Here is a 19,951-nt window from a genome sequence, read left to right on the forward strand (position 1 = left end):
TTGCATGCACACCTCTGCAAAGCCGAGCGTGGACTCTAGTGCTAGGACCTGTCCTTTGTTCTGACATAAAATGGAAAGGTACTTGGGTGAAGAAGTGGTGCGAGTGAGGGGAACACCAAGCCTATTATGCCAAAAGAGGAAACAAAACTGCTGCTGCAGAACCCAGGGTACCCTGCCTCTGTTTTGTGCTCCATGTGAAGTTCAAAGGAAGGTCTCTACAGACTCTTCTGCCTCCTCCCACCCTGTCAGCTGGTCTCTGAAGGCAGATTGGCCTTCATCCAGCTGTGTGTATTACACTAAGGCCAGTCACAGTACCTTTTATTTGCTTACAAAGCACTTAGTTCAGAACAAACTGTTGCTTCTGTATTATTAGGTGGCTTAGGTACAGCATTGAGACACTTGGTACTTGCTGGTAGATATTCAAAAGAAAACAAGCTCTGAATAATGACATTCTGCTTTAGATTTCTTTCTAAATAGTAACATGATGCTAATAGTGGAATGAAGGGTAAAAATCCATTATCTAAAAAAATCATAAAAGCATGGTTAATTCCCAAGAAGATAAGCTAAACAGAAAATATAGGAATGTGATACTTGTAATATTTTGCTTAAATCCACCAAGAGCTTCTTTCAGGTAGCATGGTAACTCAGCAACAACAATAACAGTTTTCTCCAAAAATATGAAAATACTTTGATAGATATCTTTAATTTTCTCTTGCCTTGAAGTCATAATTTGTGCATTGATGCATCATTCCCACATTCCAGAGCATGCAGAAGACAGTAAGTAAGGCCTCTTCTATTTATAAAAAGGAGAAAAAGGGAAAAATTACAGCAGAATGTAAATTTTCACCACTTGTATTGACAGCAAGAGAGTCACGCTCAGGTCTTAAGGACTATCGTCATTTTTTGATCCAAAGGCTTCATTGCATCTCTGGAAAAAGGTAGATTTTCTCAGCTGCCACATTCCCATCTTAGGGAAAAAATTGCTATAGTTCCATGTAGTTACACTCCTCAGTCTGCACAGTACTACACACCGGAAAGCGAGGAGCAAATCATTCAACTGCCCTGACACGTACTGTGATGAGATATAACGTACTCCTAACACGCTGACATGAACCAAGACACTACAGAGTGGTGCTACCACATCTCTGCTACCAAAAATTGACACAGAGAACTCAAGGAAGAAAACAGAAAGAACTGGAGGTCTGTCACTGGGAGAGAAGTCTGAAATATAGAGGTATGTTTCCCTGAGCTACATAATCCTGAATGAGAAATCCTACTGCAAAGGAGAGTAAGGGCTCTGCGCCCCTCTGCAGTTCAGGTCAGTACTTATACGACTAGGAAAAATAAAATAACTCCATTATTATAATTGAAACTCACTCAGATTCATTTGTTCCCCTCCCCCATACAAGACAAAACCCTTCAACTTTAAAAGTTTCAAAGAGAATCAGCATCCTTTGGTCAGCTATAGACCATATATGTGTTATCAAGCTCTGAAGCTTCGTTGTTCAGAAAGCCAGTGGAATCTTTTGTCCGTCTCCTCTAAACTAGGCTGAAAAAGATTCTCAGAATGTGTTTAAGAAATGAACTAGGGGACGTACAGGATTTTTGTGCCCATGAAAGTCCTGTACGATCTTTCTGGATAAGCACAAAAGGGCTATGAATTCATTAAAAGAATTACCTTCTGGCGTGGCCATGTATGGCTTAGACACAAAGTATAATGTGTTTTTTTTCTAAATGAGAACCAGAAATATAACCAAATTTAAACATTAATACTTTATAATTCTCCTCTTAGCCTTTTAAAGAAAGAAAAAAGCTTGAATTCACCTGTGGGCTTCACTGAGTGATGAATTACCTATTGTGAAATGCCTAGAAAAAGACAGAGATAAAGCAGATGTAAATCAGACTGGCCTTATGGGGATCATCTACTACTTGATGTTAGAAAGGAAGTAGCAAGTTTCAAAATGCTTTTCCAAGACAAAAATACTTTTTGAACCAAAATGAATTTTCCAAGAAAAATGTTTTATTTGAAGTTCTTTTCCTTAAACCTTCCCCCTCTTGGTATTTTAAAAGTAAGTACAGAGACAAAGCATGAGAGGAAAAAAGGAGCTGCCAAAAGTTGTTGTTAACAAAAATGAAGAGCAAGTGGGAACACTTTTGACACATTTTTCCCCCAAATTTTCTGAGTGGTTGGTTGTCTTTATTTCTGATTTTCTAGTTGTCATGTAAACAGAAATGGGAGCTCTGGTAGGCAGTGACAATGACGATGAAGCCATGCTGCCTTTGAAACACTGTTTGAAGTTCAGCAAATCTAAAAATGTTCCAAATATTCAGAAATCCTTTTAGTACTGATGGGTGAATGAGTAGAAAGAACAATACAGCAATGTAGTCAATAACAGGGAGAACTCAGTGAGTCTTGGGAGCCATTTCCCTTAGGAAAAAGAGTCCTTATTATTGTAAAGGTTCCCCTATTATTTCAACTGCTTCCTGCAGGAACAGAGCAAGAGATGTACATTAAAGGAAAACTGACCACAGAGATACCTTATGACATCAACTTAAAAATACCTTAGCCCTTGAGTTATTTTAAACTTTTTTGATCAGTCAAAGCATACTTTCCAATAAAAACTCAGTTTTCCTGATGAATCCGGCAGAGACTGCCTTATACTTTCCCTTTCAGTCTGACATCAGTGTTGGGAAGGAAAGAGACCAAATGTTAACACAAAATACCTGCCCCTTACTTCTCCCTGAGATTTGGTTCAAGAATATGACTTTTAAGACTTAAATTCGAGATATTTTCACAACTAGAAGTTACTGAAAGAGTAGAATACAAATGGAAATGGTTCATATCCAAAGTTGGTGTAAGTACTTGTGCATACAAGAGACTGGATGTAGAAAAGATGCAAAATACATTTAAATTGGATATAAACAATAAGTTATATGTAGAACAAGTAAAAAAACAAGTAAATTATTGCAACCAAGTGAAACTAGGAAAAAGGCATTGAGCTCTTAAACACCCAGATGAAATTAACTGGTTTTATGGCCAGCATATTTTCAAGATTGCAGAGGCACACTTTGCTCTGTGAAGCAGAAAATGTAGCAGGAGAATTCAACTAAGATCTTCACTGCTGTCACCTTCTCATTCCTTCCACCTCGTTTTCTGACAGCCACATGCACTAAAAGCTAAACTGGTAGAAACTGCAACTAATTCACCATTTACAGCTACTTTCTGAGCAAATGCTCCTTCACTTAGAATTGGCTACAGCTTCTTATGTCACCATATAAATTAACTCCCCAGAAATGCTCTTCAGATGGATAAGCAGCCCATAAAATTGAATTGGAGCCGGAGTGGGAGTACTTATAAAATGTTTTTCAACACCATCCTGTTCACAGATGCTTTGTTTGCAAGGAAATGCCTGGTGTGTCTTTACACCAGTTTAGCCTTGAGTCTAAAGTGCAGTGTAAATATATGTTGCTCTGTAGGTAGGACAACTTGGAATAAAAACTAGCCCTTTCTAAGAGAGATTTAAAACACTGAAATTATCTTAAAATATCTGCTATAGAACCTAGTATGCAGTATTTTTTCTTGACATATACAATCTCAGTGCATTTGCTTTTAATTGTTTCCTAAATTCACACAGTGTTTTGTAAATGTTGTGTAACATGATGTTTTGAAAGTGAAGGGAGTTCCTGTGTAGGTTTTTAAAAGACTTGGCCAGAATCATTTTAACTGTAGTCATTGATCAAGGTGAATTTTGAGGTAGGCTCTATTTATCAAGGCCAAACTAAATTGGTACAAAAAATAGGTTAGAAAAATACAGGAGCTATACAGTAACATAATTTGTTCTTCCCACACTTTGAAAGCGTTTGGTTTTTTTTACATGACTGCTGTGTAATGATTTCATGCCACAAGCTTCCCCCTGTGAAGCTGTACAAGCAAGACTTCCTGTAAGAAGTAAGCTACGAAATTTGTGAAGCTATGAAAAGATTTAAGTAGCTAGGGCATGTTGAATAGTACATAGACTTGGAAAAGGTTTCCTGAGGAGGTTATGAGTAGAGTCCAACTCTGCATGCCCTCAGTTCAGCTAAAAGGTTTGAGCAAGAACTTGAAAATAATGGACAATGCACAGAAACCTCTACACGTAGTTTTCTAACTTACCCTAAACATTGGACTCTGAAATGCCATAACATTTCAAAGAATATGTCTTTAATTCTATGGTTGCCCTTGTGGAAGAAGATATTAAATAGGGAGCTACAACCAAAGCAAGAAATCAGCTCTCCAAAGGCAGTATTTCTAGCGAAGAACTTCTTAAACAAGGATGCTTCAGACAATGTAAAAAAAAAACATTTTCCACTTTCTGGCTAAAACTTGCAAACTTCATTAAATCATGCTTTTGCTAGAATAAATCAGATTTACTGGTCCTTTAATTGAATCTGGGACAAGTTGGGCTCAGTATGAAACCAAGCAATAAAAACAAGAGACAGATGAGGAGGTCAGAGAAGCACACTACGCCCTCAGATCCTGCGAGAGTCTCAGGAGTTTTTTCACCCCATGTTCCAAGGACAAGTGTAGGACTGGTAACTGCAAATGCCAGAACTAAAGAAGCAAGATTCTCGCTGCAAGCATCCCACGCTATCATTTCAGCAAGTAGCAAGTCAGGGAATATGCCTTGTGATCCTGGAAGTAGGGTAAGCACATGAAAGAGATCAATGGGTAACCCACAGCAGAAGTCAGTGCAACATTATCTTCTTAATTGAGACAAGCTTGTGTGGTTACAGAGGATACTACAAGAAGAATAATGCAGAAAGGTGCTTAATGCCTCTTATTATAAGTACTATCTTGGTTTATTTTGACTTGCCAGACTGAAAAACAAAACAAGACTTGATTTTCCTAAAAGCCTTTGAGCGGTGTGATCACTTGTATGATCATATTTTGGGGTGTTACTCAGTTACCCAATCAGTATGCATAAGTACTAGTTTACAGGCACTAAACTAAATGTGCATGTGCATAGATGCTTAAAGATGAGCTCAAAAACATTACAGGCTTTTAACCTTCTAAGACTTACAAAACCACCTTGAAAGTCCTTCAACAAAACTTGTAAAAGTAACAGAGTAGAAAAAACCCACAGTATTTTATAATGAGTGAACATTTCCTATTTGAGAGCCAACTGAACTTTGCCCACATGAAATTCAAAGCAATATATCCAGAATTTACAATTAGCAATGGAAATATAGAAACACTGTATGCAATTACTGAAACATACTTAGCCATTTTGGAACTGTAGTGAAATCAGATTTGCCAGGTGTGATATATTGCAACATATTAAGCTACGGAATTTAACATGTTATAATCCTTGCAGTACACAGACATAAAAAGTAATATAATATAGTTTTGAAAGATCATATAATATGTCCCTTTATTTATGTGCCTTTAATTTTTTCACATTGTTTTTCTGTACAAAGAATTTAAATACTGCAAGTATTTAACTTAATCTATTTTCCACTTTTAACCTGACCCCTTTCCACACACAAATGTCTATTAAGAGCAGAGTAGTAGTTTATGCAGAGCTGGGATCTTAGAGAAATGGGTATGAACACAGGTGAAGCCCCAGCTAGCACTGTACTGATAATCCAAAAATATTTTATTAGTGGCCCTTATGTCCAGTGTTGTTTTGCTTCGTCTTTTTCATTCCAGGCAATGAAGTGGTGCAATGAGGACAAGCTCTTAGAAATATGGATCCACCTGTGTAAATAATTTCTTGAATATCTTAAAAAAAAAAAAAAATTCTTCCCCACTCTTGTTTACCGTGTCTCATCAGCTGTGAAATTGGTATGAATATAAAGTGGCACTTTTAGCCACGAATGCTAGTGCATGGCTTTAAGTTTTCATGTCTGTTAGACCGTAGCTTGTTGAATTTAACACCCCTTATGGCTCCTGTGAAAAGTCTGGGGTTTTGGTATTGGAGATAGCTTTGTACTCAATATCTTTCGACTGTAAAAACTGATCCAAATCAGAAGCAACAACAATGATGGAAAGGAAATGGTAGTTTTTGTTGCATCTGTAATTGTGCTGAACTATCTGGAAGCACTTTTAGATACAGTTTATGATTTTGTAGCCAATTTCAAGGCAAGTTCTACCATAGAAATTTAATCAGAAACCCTGAACATTTAGCTATTACTGCTGTATAACAGGATTATACCTTGCTCTTCATGTTATTTTCAGCTGCAAAGACTGAGCTTCTCTACCTAGAGGATTTTCTAGGTAGTAAACTAAGAAATTTCAGATATTCCACACTAATTTCCCACATGGATCAATACAATGCATGTTCTGATGCAGAGTTCTCTGGATCTTTTACAATAAGCCACCATAACTAGCGTTTCCTAATTTATTAAATATCTCTGAAAACTTGAAGCCAGTCAAAAGAAATCGAGTTGTACACAGAATTGAGAGGAATTACGCTGTAAAATCTGGCTTCGTTAGAAGACACTGCAACCAAAGTGAAAGGATCTGCACTCAAATAACAGAAAAGCCATGTTGGCCTATCAGTGGAAAATCTAGGGAAAAGATGACCTCCAGCATCCTAAACTCTCAATATCCATTTCTCTGGAGAAATGGGTCTCAGCTCTTCCGGTTACTCTTTTATAATCAGAAGAGACTATAAGCTCAATAAAGTAAACTAGTAGATGAAGATGAACTATATTGCTATATTAGGAAGTAATACATTACTTTCATGATGGTGCCAATAGCTTTTTAGGAGGAGGGCACATCATTAGGCATTAAACATCCAATGAACCTGCCCAGACGGAACTGCCCTGTTCTAGCTGGCATAGGAAAACACTGACTGTATTCATCCATAACATCAAGGCTGGGTGTAGCTCACTGACACTTTTATTATTTTGTTGATAATTTCTTGCTCACGTTTTAGAAAATAAATTATTTTGTTCCAGCTGCACTCACTGTCATTCATGGAAATGTTAAATATGCAGAATTCTTTTTCACAGTTTTTTTTTTCCTCTAAGTCTAACTGGCCTCTGGTTGCCAGCACTACAGTATAATTTGTCTCACCAATATTTTCACAAAACCACTATTGAAAGATAGGTACATGCACTGAAAACGCATTAATTTTCAGAAAAATGTAAATTGGTATATCTATCGTTGTTCAAATGGAGACAGTTTCTATAAAAATGGGGCAAGAGATGGGGGGCAGGTGATGTTAAGCAATTCATTGCAAAGTATCTTTTCTTTTTTATGATAATAAGAGAGGATGAATTATTTTCTAGGTAAGTATCAGCAAGAATGTGGAAATATAGGCACAAGTTTATCCTGACACATTTTGCATTGCCCATTTCTTTGTCATTGCCGTGACTTGCAAAATATGTCTTTTTAACAATCAGAAATAATTGTTGAATAAAATGAGCTGGAGAAATGAAGCAGAAAACAAAAAAAATCTAAATTAAAATACAAAGGGAATTGTTAGCTATTCCATTTTACTGCTCCTTAAAAACAAATGAAATTTAGAGATACAGACACATATATTTTCAACACACAAATATTTGCAGCTAACACTGACAGTGGCTCAGTGTTTCTGTGAACAATCTCAATACAAATCTTCATTCAACTCTTTTGTCTCTTGTTTGTACTTGGTGAAACTGGAGGTGGAAGAGACACAAAGATACCTACAGTAAACTAAAATTATTCACTGTAGGTCAATATATTCTTAACTGCTCTATCCGCACTAGTGTTAAATTATTTGTATGATGACAATTACATAAATTCCTGGACACATAAAATGGAGACATCTACATTTTTCAGTGAATAATAAACACAACTATAAAATATTTTTCCATAGATATCTCATTATCAAAATACAATTTCTTTTAAAGTTTGTTTCCAATTAGACCAAAATAGTCTATTGTTAATTTGGAGGTAGGAGCTAGAAATCATTTTAAGGAATGAGTAAGGAACAAAGATCCAGGCAGGCTAAAAGTGATCACTGTTAAAACGTACAAAAAATACTAAAGTGTTATATAGAGGTTTATACACAGCAGGATATTATTGCTGCCTGTAAAAACATGAGGAGAATAAGCAAAGGAAGGAAGTACCTAAGCTGCAAGGCAATAAGGCAATGCCTCTTAAAAATGTTGGCATGAAACAGCCAGAAGTAAGTCTAAGCCAGAAATAAGGAGGTTCATAAACACCACAGTAGTTTAGGCCAGGAACAGCTTCCTACACAGGGAAGCGTGGAGAACTTTCCAAAGTGCATAAAACAGCTCCCTTTAGGAATGGAACAGTATGAGTGGATTCCTACAGCAGTCACAGTCTGGACCTGGTGGTCAAATTGAAGCTTGTATTCTTCTCCATGGAACAGAAGGGAACGGTTAGAAAGTCGTGGGATTGAGGGACAGCATTGCCTGTCTAGCAGAGCACCAACAGAAGCCAAGATAATATCTCTGAAATATGTATATTTAATGCACAGCTTCATCTCTTGGCTTATTACAACAAAAATAGCATGACTTGCTATTCACATAATTTTTCACTGCTGCCCACTCCCAAGGTTAGAACTGGAACCCGTTCGTCTCAAGCTGAAGCAACACAAGCACAGAAGAATTTCAAAATTATTTCTATCTGCAAAACTTCATGTTTCTTTGATCTCCTCCCCCTCCCCAAGTTCTTTATTTTCTGCTGAGGCATGAAGGATGCTGCAGAACACGTGCCTGAAATCTCAGAAGTCAAAAGGCAGAAAGGCAACAGCCGCCCAAGGTACACAAGCCGTCGTAAGCTGGTGTGGCTTTGCAAGTGATATCTGAACAACCACGTTTAAAAACTGTGCTCTCAATCAGTCCCACAGGACTGAACAGCCCTTCCAGCCTTCTTTGAGGGAAGAATAAATCTGCATCAGATTGCTGGATGCCATAGTAAGGAACACAGTGTTGAAAAACTAACATTTTTGCCATTAAAAAACAGTATTGACATTGCATGAATCATTTGTCTGTAAGAATCAGACAATTTCTTTAAGTTTCTCAAGAACTTGCCCCATTAAAAATCTTGATGAAACTTCTCTGTAATAGACTGCGCTCAACTCAACATCAAAAGCACAGGGTCCACTCACATCTTTCACGTTCCAGAAAACAAACATGCTTGAAGACTAACAAATTGGACAGCTATTGGTGACTCTCAAGTGCACAAGGATACTATTTAGAATAAAAAATGTTAAGAATATCATTGCTGATTACATAAAGCAAACATGGAGAGAAGCTTAACCTTCCCAGGGAAGTCTACAGCAGTTGAATGCTTTTGACATTGCTGAAACTTGTCCACTGGGAAATCCAAAACCCCAAACTGTCATAGTGATTTTTGTTTATCTAACTACACTACCTTGTTTTTCTGAACTTTCAGTTATGTGTAACTACCTGTGATGGTTTTAGTCTAAGCCTTCCTGGTGACCAGTTTGTAACCAAGAAAATAGCCAAGTACCCAGTATTCCATACAATTTTTACGTAAACCAGAATATAAATGTCGGAAATTAGAGACCTTGCTCTCTCTGCTCTTCCGGCGAGGTTTGGGAACAGTAAGTCCCTGCGTTGGTCTCACTTATCTAAGGCTGAGGCCTGCAAAGTCCACCGTCCTACCACGTGGAGGTTTAGAAAGTACTGACTGTGACTGCCAATCCTGCTGTTCTAAAGAACGCGGTGAAATCTATTTTGTTAGTTATTAGTATAATTTAATCTAGTATACCTGATCAGTGTCCCTTTTGTTCCCTTTTATCCCCTTTTTTCCCTTTCCCTATCCCTGCAGGGGGGTGGACCCCCTTTTACTGTGTATATAACATCTTAACTGTACATAACTGTAATTTACGTAAATATAGATATATTTTTACATAAGCAGCTTGACTTTGGGTTCTTTAATTTTTATAGTTTCTTTTCCTTTAACCAAAGGAAAGAAAGGAAGGAGAAAGGAAGCTACTGTCATAACTTTCGGGCATTTGGCAGGAAGCCAAGTCCAAACCATCACACTACCACTGCCATAATTGGATCAAGATGCTACAGTTTTTAAAACTACTTACTAAAGCTAAACCTTGAGCTTTGTATTTGACACCTTCCACAATGACATACCATAATCTTGGAGATAATTTTCAGTGAAAGAGGAGTATAAGGTGTTTTATTCCCTATTCCCTTCCCTAATTCTTCAAGAACCCGGTCTTTCAATACTCCAAGACCTGCTCTTCTCTTTTGCTCATGTTGCAAATTTTTTTAGGACTGCAGTTTATGAACCAAAGATAGTTTGACCTTTCCTCCATACCTGTTGGGATTGGGGTTCTATCCCTAACTGTTACCCCCAGCTTCTCCCATTCCTGAGAGGATTTTTTCAGGTCAGCCCTGAAATAATTTATGAGCTGTTCCTGCCTTTTCTCTCCTTCCTGAACAGTTTTTAGTTATTAGTTATACTGAGGGAGCTTCTTATTCTGGTTTTCATAGTCTACTTCTGCTAACTTAGTATGGCTTAGCAAGGTTTATTAACATGTAAGACAACTTTCTAAAACCCTTTTACAGCCTTCCTTCTAGTTTTCTTGTTTTATTATTGTATAACCATTGCTCAAGAACAAAATTCTATTGGAAAATCAACAGCTGGAACAGTTTCTACATTTTCAAATACAAATATGCAATTAATAACTTAATAATTAGGTATGTAGGACATGCATGGTTGCACCGAAATGTTTAAAGAAAAGAAGAGTATGAATACTGAATAGAGTAAGTAAGAATTTCAACATCAGTTCCAGGAATAACAAGGTATTCACAAAGCAAAGAAGAAAAACCATGTAATTTGTGATACCTCTCCACAAAACCTTTTTGTCAGAACCCACCACTTCCACATCAGAGACTCTGGAAAAAGCAATTAAGCATGCATTTAGCTCTGTACAATGGACTGACCCAAGTTTTGCATCACAGATATAAATGCATCTCATTTCTGTCATTACGCTTTAACAGTTTAATGACCTCTAAAGGCAGAAACATCAGTTTCTTTCCTTTCATGCATGTTGTTCTATTTCTATTTAGGTATCTTTGTATGCATCTCCCACCCACGTTTACTGCTTTCTCTCGCTCCTCTATTTGGACGTTTCCCCACCCTCCCCCCCAGGATGTATTTGTAGCAGCTGTGTTCTCTCCTACACAGGTCATCTCTCCTCCTACTGTGAAACAGCAAGGCAACTACACAGACATAAACGAGGGTACATTGAAAGAAAAAAGCCATTTGCTCTTAAAATAAAACACCCCAAACACCTCTACCACAAACAAACTGATTCTGATGCCTTTACTTTAACAACATGTACCTTCACAGATGCTATTAAAGTGGTTTTCATATTTAAAATTTTTTTTATATTTTTAAATTTTTAAATAGTTCATATTTAAAAGTATTTAATGCATCTTGCAAGATTTTAATCCAATTGAAAATCTTTCACCATAATAGTGCTTACACAATGATTTTTTAATATCTAAGACTAAGATGTTATTCCAGAACATTGCAGAAACAAAACATATAAATGTGATCATAAAAATACTCATTAAGCACAGCATTTCCACAGTCTGACCCTTTTTGAAAATCTTGACTATTTTTTCGTCTATTACAGAAAAATACATGTTATCCAGTACTTCATATTCTTTAGACAGTAGCTAATTATTTGAGGACAGTATAGATAAGAAGAGTTTAAAGCATTTCCATCTTCTCTCATTGTTAAAGACACAGAGAAAATGGCATCAAAATGTACGAAAGGTGCAAACACTCTGAATTCTTGTATTCATTTTTGCATTGGAGAGATAATTTAGGAAGTGTTTTTCCAACACCAGTCATTTCACATGTGTAAAGGTTAAGCAATTTCCTTACAATTCAGCATGTCATTTTGGAGGAAGTACAGTCATGTCCATTTCTGCTTACGGGTCACTCAAATTTTGGGAACACAGATCTCCTGCCACGTAACCTTGCTGTACATCTGCTGTACACACATCCACCTAGATTATTTTCCTTTTCTTTTTGTAATTTTTTTGGCAACTTTACAAATCTGACCACTTTTTAAACTGCAGTTTCCCCACCACACTTTAGCTACAAGGGACAAATCTTGCTTTCTTGATAGGAATTTTCATTTCAACATTAAATTTTGAATTCTTACCGTGGTCTGTAGCTTCAGACACGCAGAGTTCACTTGTCTCATTTCCAGGTGGTTCATCATGTCCTATGGACACGTAGTCACATGTAACGACTGGCTGAGAATGAATGAGGTGTTTTGAAGTCTGCTCGTGGGATTCCTTAGTCCAGTGACGAAGCAGGATGGAGAAACAGGTCCAGTTAGAGCTTTCAGCGAGATCTCAGTACAAAGGTTGCCCTGATCTACACAATTGCTGGGGCTTCTATTGGGCAAATACTAAAATAAAATCCTAACGTTTCAGCCATAAGCAGAGACAAATTTTACATATTTTTTTCCCCCAGACACAATGGGAAATAGAAACGGGAATGTATGCAAAAGAAAAGGTAGAAGACAAAGCACTTAAAACCTCATTATTTCTGTGATGCTTTAATTGACTGTCTCCAAATGGACAATGTTCTCTCTACAATAAGATATGGTGCTAGAATTGCACAAGTCCACCTTCTGCTACAGATAGTTTAAAAGCAAAGAACAACTTACACTGGGAGTCATTCCAAGATTCGTTTTTACTAAAAAGCCAGCTGAAGTGTTAATATTCTCAACCAAATGAAAAGAATGCCCAGCCATGCCAAATTAGTGTTAAAAGGATTACAACTCTAAACATCTTGAAAATGAATGTATTTTGAACTTTGATGCCACAATAGTCAGTAGAAAAATTTCAGAGAGCAGATTTAGGTTTAAGGGTGATATAAGAAATTTTGAATAAGAAATGAATAGAGAGCCTGTTGAACCATATCTGAATAACTGAATGCACTTTCCCTCACCCCAGATCCACAGGTTCAACTAAGCAGTCCATACTTTGATCAGAATAGGACTGTGCCTCTAGTGCTAAAGAAAGCATGTGGGAAACAGAAAAGTGTCGTAAACTGGATGCACATAAATGAGGCCTCCCAACCAATGGCCAATACTTACATGTAGGATGTTGACATTCAGCTGCTGAAAATTACGGGACCTGAAATCTTGCATTCTTTTGACATTTTCTTGATATTTTTCTTCTGCCAGCTGTCTGTAAATACAGAATGCTTATGTTTAGGATGTAATAGCAGGGTGTACACAAAGGGATCTTCTAAAAGTGGATTCCACATTCATGGCATGTACTAAAGAGAAGGTTGGCTTTCATGAACTCGAAGAGATTTCATATCTTATTTCCAAACACTGTTATATTTTATTTTCACAACTTGCATAATACTATTAAGAATTAGTAAATTACTAGCCCCAGTCTTTTTTATTTCTTCTAAAGGTCTTAAATACTTTGGGCTTTATTCCACTGTGTAGTGCAGGGACCTTTCAGCTGTAGACAGGCATGCAACATTGTGTGTGCTTTGAATGCTTCATATGGGGGAGTTGGTAATTGTGGTTTTCTGTATGGAACTACTGAAGACATGTGCTACATTAAGCACTAAAAGCTACATTAAGCACTGAGTTTTCCAGTTTTTCCAGTTCCTCTTACTATATTCCCTTCCCATCCATGTCTAGATTTGCACTGCTGAAAGCAGATCTCCAGTCTGAGAAGGTATAATTTTTGCATTGTTTCAAATATTTTCAGCCAGAGTAGCTGAGAATAATCTAGAGCTCCATGTAGATCCATTTTAATGATTAATGACTGACAAGGTTTGAATATTAATGTTGCCTTTATATTACAAAACAAATACATTTAATTTTGTTGTTGGGAGGAAAAAAATCCCAATGAAAATCTCGATAGAAAACATCAAAATGGAAGAAGGCAAAGAAAATGAAAAGCAAAGCAAAGAAAATGAAAGGCAAACTAGATCTATCCTGCAATTAGTATTACTTCCTAATCTCCATTCATTTCAAAAAAGTGAGACAGACATCCTATTTATAAATTTCATATTGGTACTAGAATTGGCCTACTATATCACTGAAAACACCAGGTAGAAGAGGTGTTAAATTTAATACTTTTTATACAGTGGTTTCAATTCAAGGAGGTTTTTTTCTAAAATGAGAATAAATGTATGTACCAAATGCAATGGTTTCGGTCAGACACAAATGGCCTTCAGACAATATTTTCCAAAAGGACGTGAAGGCCTTTAGTTCTTTGTTTCTAGATTTTGGGCATGGGGGTCACAAGGGTAGCTCAAGTATTATCAGGATGTGATTTTACAGAACACACTTGCTCAACTGCAACTACTATTATTTGCAGGTATATGTAGCTGCAGTGTTTCTGAGGCCATAAATTCCAACTTCATGTCAGCACACAATATTTTTCTGTACGAGGACATCACTGTCTTACCGAATTGCTGACATGCTTTGGCACAACAGGGTTAAGATCCCAATTTTAATGATCAAAAATAACTATTCCCTCGATTACCCTCTAAAAATACTGAATAAATACTTGTTTATTTACGTTGCACTTTGAAAAATGTTTTAGAAAAAAACATTAAAAATTAATTAAAAAATTACTGTGGTGCTCTTCCAATTTTCATTCACACCAAATTGTATATTTGAATATTTTTAGCTGGGAAAATATCAAATGTGTCATCAAAACAGTATATTCTGGTTAGAAAAAAAAAAGATAAACAAAACTAACCAACATGCATAGACATATAGCCTTCCAGCTGTTTCTCATACTCCATCAGAATCAGTACATAATGTCCTCCAAAACCATTTATTATGTCTCACTCCCTTAATAAAAAAACAGAAATCATAAAGCCTTTATAACACGACTATTACCCCTGTTTGATCCTTTGATAAGACTATTCTCTGAGCTATTAACTTTTATCGGAAAACCTCTGAGGCCGAAACAACTTACAAAAGCTGGATTGTAACTAAATGTCCAACTCCTCAGACCATTCAACTCTTAAAATAACAAGTCAGTAAAAAAAGGTCTCGTATTGTAACACATCTGAAAGTCTCTCATATACTTATTTAACCAGAAACACAGTGCTCAAAGTACCAGTTTTGGGCTAATGTTCCGACTTCTTTCCTACACAAATAATTACTGTGATTTACTGTCATCCAAAATGCCCATTCACTTTGAGTACCTGAAGACCCTTTCTATTTTTATTTCTACCTTGACAATTCTAACTCTCTCATTAGAGTGTTGGATGGGGAAAATTCCATGGTTAGGGCACAACTCACTTCAACTTCTTTGCTTTCTCATCTGCAGCATTTAACTTTCTCAGTCGCATTCGTTCCCGTGGTGTCATTTTCTGCACTTCAGACAGTTCCTGCAGAGTTTGCAAATGAACTTTCCTCCGCCTGAAATGAAACATGTGCAAACCCGTCTCCATATAAAAATGTAAATATTCACTATTTTGATTTGATATTGAAACATAGTGACATTTCAAATGCAATAATTAGAAAATCAGTGGAACTATAACAGACTAAATAGACTTTAGTTTGGGCAGTAAAGCCTCTTCTAAATTGAAATACTTAAACTTGGATTTGTGAAGAACGTGAATCATTTCAGGGGAGGATGGAAAAGGTAAAATCATCTCCCTAGAAGAATAAATGTTGAAGCACAGTGAAATATTTACCCTGTCAGGCTTCATTATTGGACACATTCAAAGTACACAGGCAGTCTCTAAATGAGAGCCACAGAAAAAAGCAATATTGCTTGTACATTTTACATTGATTGTTACAAGCTGTCTAGAATAAAGGAGAATATTAATGAGTCTTTAATGACAGATATAATTATCATGTTGTCCTTTTGAGTTTCTGGTCCTAATCGATAATAACAATTCACTGGTGAAATGGTGTCCATAGACCATCTCTGAAAGGTGAGCATGAATTATTGACTTACGTATTTCAGCTGTATTTATCAACAGAGGAGAGCAATATTAGTCCTTTACCCAAAAAAGGATACTAACCTCAGATTTTTATCTCATATCCTACAGCAATTATAGAAATTCAATCATAGTTTGAAATGCCTTGGCAGTCATTTTCACTTACACCAATATATATTTGTCATGTATTTATGATTACAAGTATTAATTTCAAATTACTATTTTTGCCCTTATGAGATAAATTCACTTCTGATAATCTAAGAGCCAGGTTTGTAACCATACAAATTGTAACACTCCTTTTGGACTATCATTTTGAAATCAGGATTTTAATAAATGAGCAGAGAACATTTCATTATGCTTTTCAAATAATGCAAAGATATGAATATTAGTGTGAAATATGAAATATTAAGGACACAGACAAGAAGAGTTCAATTATTCATAAGAATGGAACTAACTCTTCAAGTATGAATAATGTAGACATATTTCTTGTCCTCTGTAAAATCTCTAATTTAAATTATAAGAATCTCTTGGGGAAAAAAAAAAAAACAACACATTTTTTCATTCAAGTCAAAGCTGAACTTGTACAACTTCATGCTTACTTAAACATTTAAAATTTATAACTTGCATGGGACCTGAATAAAGTAAGCCATCAGAGGTCTTTACTAGAAGAAACTAGAGTTAACCATAAATGGCTAAAAGAATTCCTGGTGAGAAAAAAGTAATATTTTAGTGTTTTTAAAAAATTTTAAATATAAAGTAGTAATAGTTGCAGAGGACACCATTACAAGAAACTTTGTACGCTCACTGGGACCAGAGTATTGATCCATTGCAGTAGATGTGGAGAATTCACTACGCTTAAATTTTTTCTCCTCTTCTTTTCCACTCTCTATCATTTTTTTTCAGGTTCTTTTAGTTCATTTTACCTACCTCTTTAGATCTGGGAATTGCAGAAATTATTTGGCGTTTTGCATTATGTAGCAATACAGACAGCTAGTGTTCTCATAAGTACAATGAAAGTCATGATAAGATCATGAATTTTTGCATATTTCAAATATTTGGACAAAAATAATCAGACTGTAGCACATGTGAGGGTAATTTATAGGGAAGCTTCTCCTAGGATTTTTTTTTTCTCCTCACATTTACGCCTTGAATTTTAAAATTTCCAGGTAAATTTCCATGCTCAAACAAAAGCAGTTGTCATTCAATTTATGGGAACTCTGGACCTCTGTATGGCAGCAGCTTAGTTTCTGTTTTCTTTTAATAAAAAATAAAACCAGAATGTTTTAATAAATGTATAAAACCAGAATATATTCAAAATAATGACAATGCATCAGGTATAGAACTTACAAACAATAGAAATTGGTTTTATCAGTCTGTTCTAGAAGCATGGGGGTATTTTAAGTCAGAGTATATATTGGGCAGGTAACAATGCTGCTTCCTTAAAGCAGCTGCAATCTTTTTGGTACACATAGAAAATCTGAAATCTTGCACTCACAAGATAAAGGCATGGATTAAAAGTTTCTTGGAGATTCTCATAGTCTATGTTTCAGTAAGCATTAAATACTCAATATAATCCAGATACTGTTGGCATAATATTTGGGCAAGATTTCAGTGCCCCAAAACTATTTATGATACATCTCAGTGGAACTTCTCTGTACTTAACTGTACTTAATTTGAAAAGGAAGGAGTCTTCTCAAAGTTAATTGAAACAACTTGAATATATGGAATACATACTGTTGGATTTCACATCAATGCTTGTAAAATTCAACAACCTATTTATACTAAAGGTACCTATTCACACTAAAACGGAGAGCTTTGCTCTCACAAAAAGACAGAGACTTATCTGTCAACAAGAGACAGAAGCAACAGGACAGAAACCCAAACCATAATTTGCAGAGATGAGAGCCTACAGATACACTACCAGTAATTATACTGGGTAAAATGATGTACAGAAGATTTTGCTGAGTGAGTTCAACTGTCTGTACTCTGCTTTCTTCCTTTAAGTGATAGTAAACAACACTTTATTTGGAAAAGCTGAAGAGGGTCACCTCTTCTGAAGGGATGACTGCAAGCAGCAGAATTGGCAGAACCTGCAAAGTGACCACAACTGCAAAATTGTGGGTCCTGGTCCAAGAGTAGAGGTCACAAAAATCCAAAGGGGAAAGGCCTATCAACTCAAAAGCACTGCTAATCCTGGACTGGAGTGTGGGTTTCTTTTCTGTTCCCTAACAATCAAAAGAAATTTCAGATAGCTGTTAAAGAAATGAAAGTTACTCAGAGGAAACAAGAAACAAGGACGTCCATTGCTTCCTCACAGGATTACAAACTCCTGATTCTGAGCATGCTAGCTTCTAACTGAGCAAAACCTGTACAGAAAACTCAGGGACTGGAAGCAAAGGGGAGATCCAGCTGCCAATGAAACTGCAGAGCTAATTTACAAAGGCAAAATTAAATTGCCCGTGCAGACATTTGCTTTAAACATTGCAGCACTGTAATTTAATGCAATTAAATAATTTAATATATATTCAGTGCCTAAGAGAGAGATTATGTGCAAAGACACTACTGATGTTAGAGCCAAGAAATATCACTAGCCTTAATTTCTCACTATAGTTACAAGACAAATATAATAGTATCCTTAAAATTTATTAGATGAATATTAGTTTAAGCTTATGCTTTTTAGCTTAGTGTCATTTAGGAAACATAGCTTTAACATTCAATTATTAACAGGTACAGAGACAGAAGCACTATAAACGATCCTAACATAACTAAAATGACAACTTAAACCTTCAAAATTTAAAGACAAAGGTCATAATTTACATACCAATTTGTACTAAATTAACATAAGGATATACTACACATGCATGCACAATTCACACAGTCATATAATAAAAATATTTGATCCACAAATTATGTGCCTCACTAATGTGGTTTCTCTTCTGTGTTTCTGGGGAATGGGTCCCTCTGAATATAAAGCACTATGAGATTAACAGAAATATTAATTATATTACTTGGCAACACTGAAGTTTCATATACTGCCGCCTATAAAACTGGTAAAAATACTTACACAGCATCAAAAACGGGAGCAGTATCTTTCTGCCAGTTAAATGCCTTTTCTTTCACAGTCATATTTGTGAACTCAAACTGTATTTTCTGCAAGGAAATAAAATAGAAGGGTTGTCAACAGTTGATGCTAAAGTTATCCAGACTCTTCAGCTATGACCCAATACAGTCCTGATGTAAAACCTGAATACGCAGTTTCCTTCCCCACCTTCTTCTAAAGCCAAATAATATATACCCTGCAGCCAAAAGAGCAAGATGTATTGGTTTTTATTAAAATTATTACTAACCAGAACAGTTTAGATATATATATATATATTCCCAGGCCTAAATGATCTGCACTTGCTACACATAAATCTCTGTTTTCCTTGTTGCTCATAACATTTAAGAGGAGATACATTCAGCATATCAAGTGACAAGGGCTTCATTTCTCACTGCCTTACTCCCTCAGTCATATTTGTAATAGAGCTCAGAAAGTCCCCTGGATTAATGTTCCCATGAAATGCTATCTAAGTATTTTTTCTCAACATGTTTTCCTTGTTTCCCTTCTGTTTTTGCAAAATGCATACTCAAATGGTAAGTGTACAGCTATCAATTTTCCTTACACACCTTTAGTTGTTCATCAATATAAGGGGTCTTTAGGATCTCAGCTGCTGCTGGTCTCAAAGAAGGATTCTTATTTAACATGCTGGAACATTAAAAAACAAAATTAATAATTCAGCGATTTTACAAACTAACTGAAAAACCTGCTAAGCAAGAAAATAATATACCTGCAGAGCAGAGCATTCAGTTTGCTTGGATATCTATCAGGAAGAGAAGGTGTATCACCTTCCACAATTTTTATCACAACAGACAAAAAATTCTGTCCAGTAAATGCATGGTTCATACAGCACATCTCATACAAAATGCATCCCAGAGACCTTGAAAAATAAACAAATAGGAATAGCATAAGCAATA

General features: G+C 36.0%; 1 protein-coding gene across 1 annotated transcript in view; it reads right to left on the reverse strand.

Annotated features, from left to right (window-relative positions):
• The window catches only part of NEK11 (NIMA related kinase 11), an 87,477-nt gene that overhangs the window by 33,386 nt on the left and 34,140 nt on the right, over positions 1–19,951 (reverse strand). Inside the window, exons 6-11 of the mRNA XM_027897165.1 lie at positions 19,765–19,914; positions 19,604–19,682; positions 19,002–19,087; positions 15,291–15,410; positions 13,104–13,197; positions 12,159–12,294 (exon numbers count right to left, since the gene is read on the reverse strand). Coding sequence (XP_027752966.1) covers positions 12,159–12,294; positions 13,104–13,197; positions 15,291–15,410; positions 19,002–19,087; positions 19,604–19,682; positions 19,765–19,914 — 665 coding nt within the window. The remainder of the gene's footprint in view (positions 1–12,158; positions 12,295–13,103; positions 13,198–15,290; positions 15,411–19,001; positions 19,088–19,603; positions 19,683–19,764; positions 19,915–19,951) is intronic.

Source organism: Empidonax traillii, unplaced genomic scaffold (genome assembly GCF_003031625.1).
Source record: "Empidonax traillii isolate 1590-97213 ecotype Southwest subspecies unplaced genomic scaffold, ASM303162v1 scaffold19:size3308961, whole genome shotgun sequence".
In the NCBI taxonomy this organism is placed as follows: Eukaryota; Metazoa; Chordata; class Aves; order Passeriformes; family Tyrannidae; genus Empidonax; species Empidonax traillii.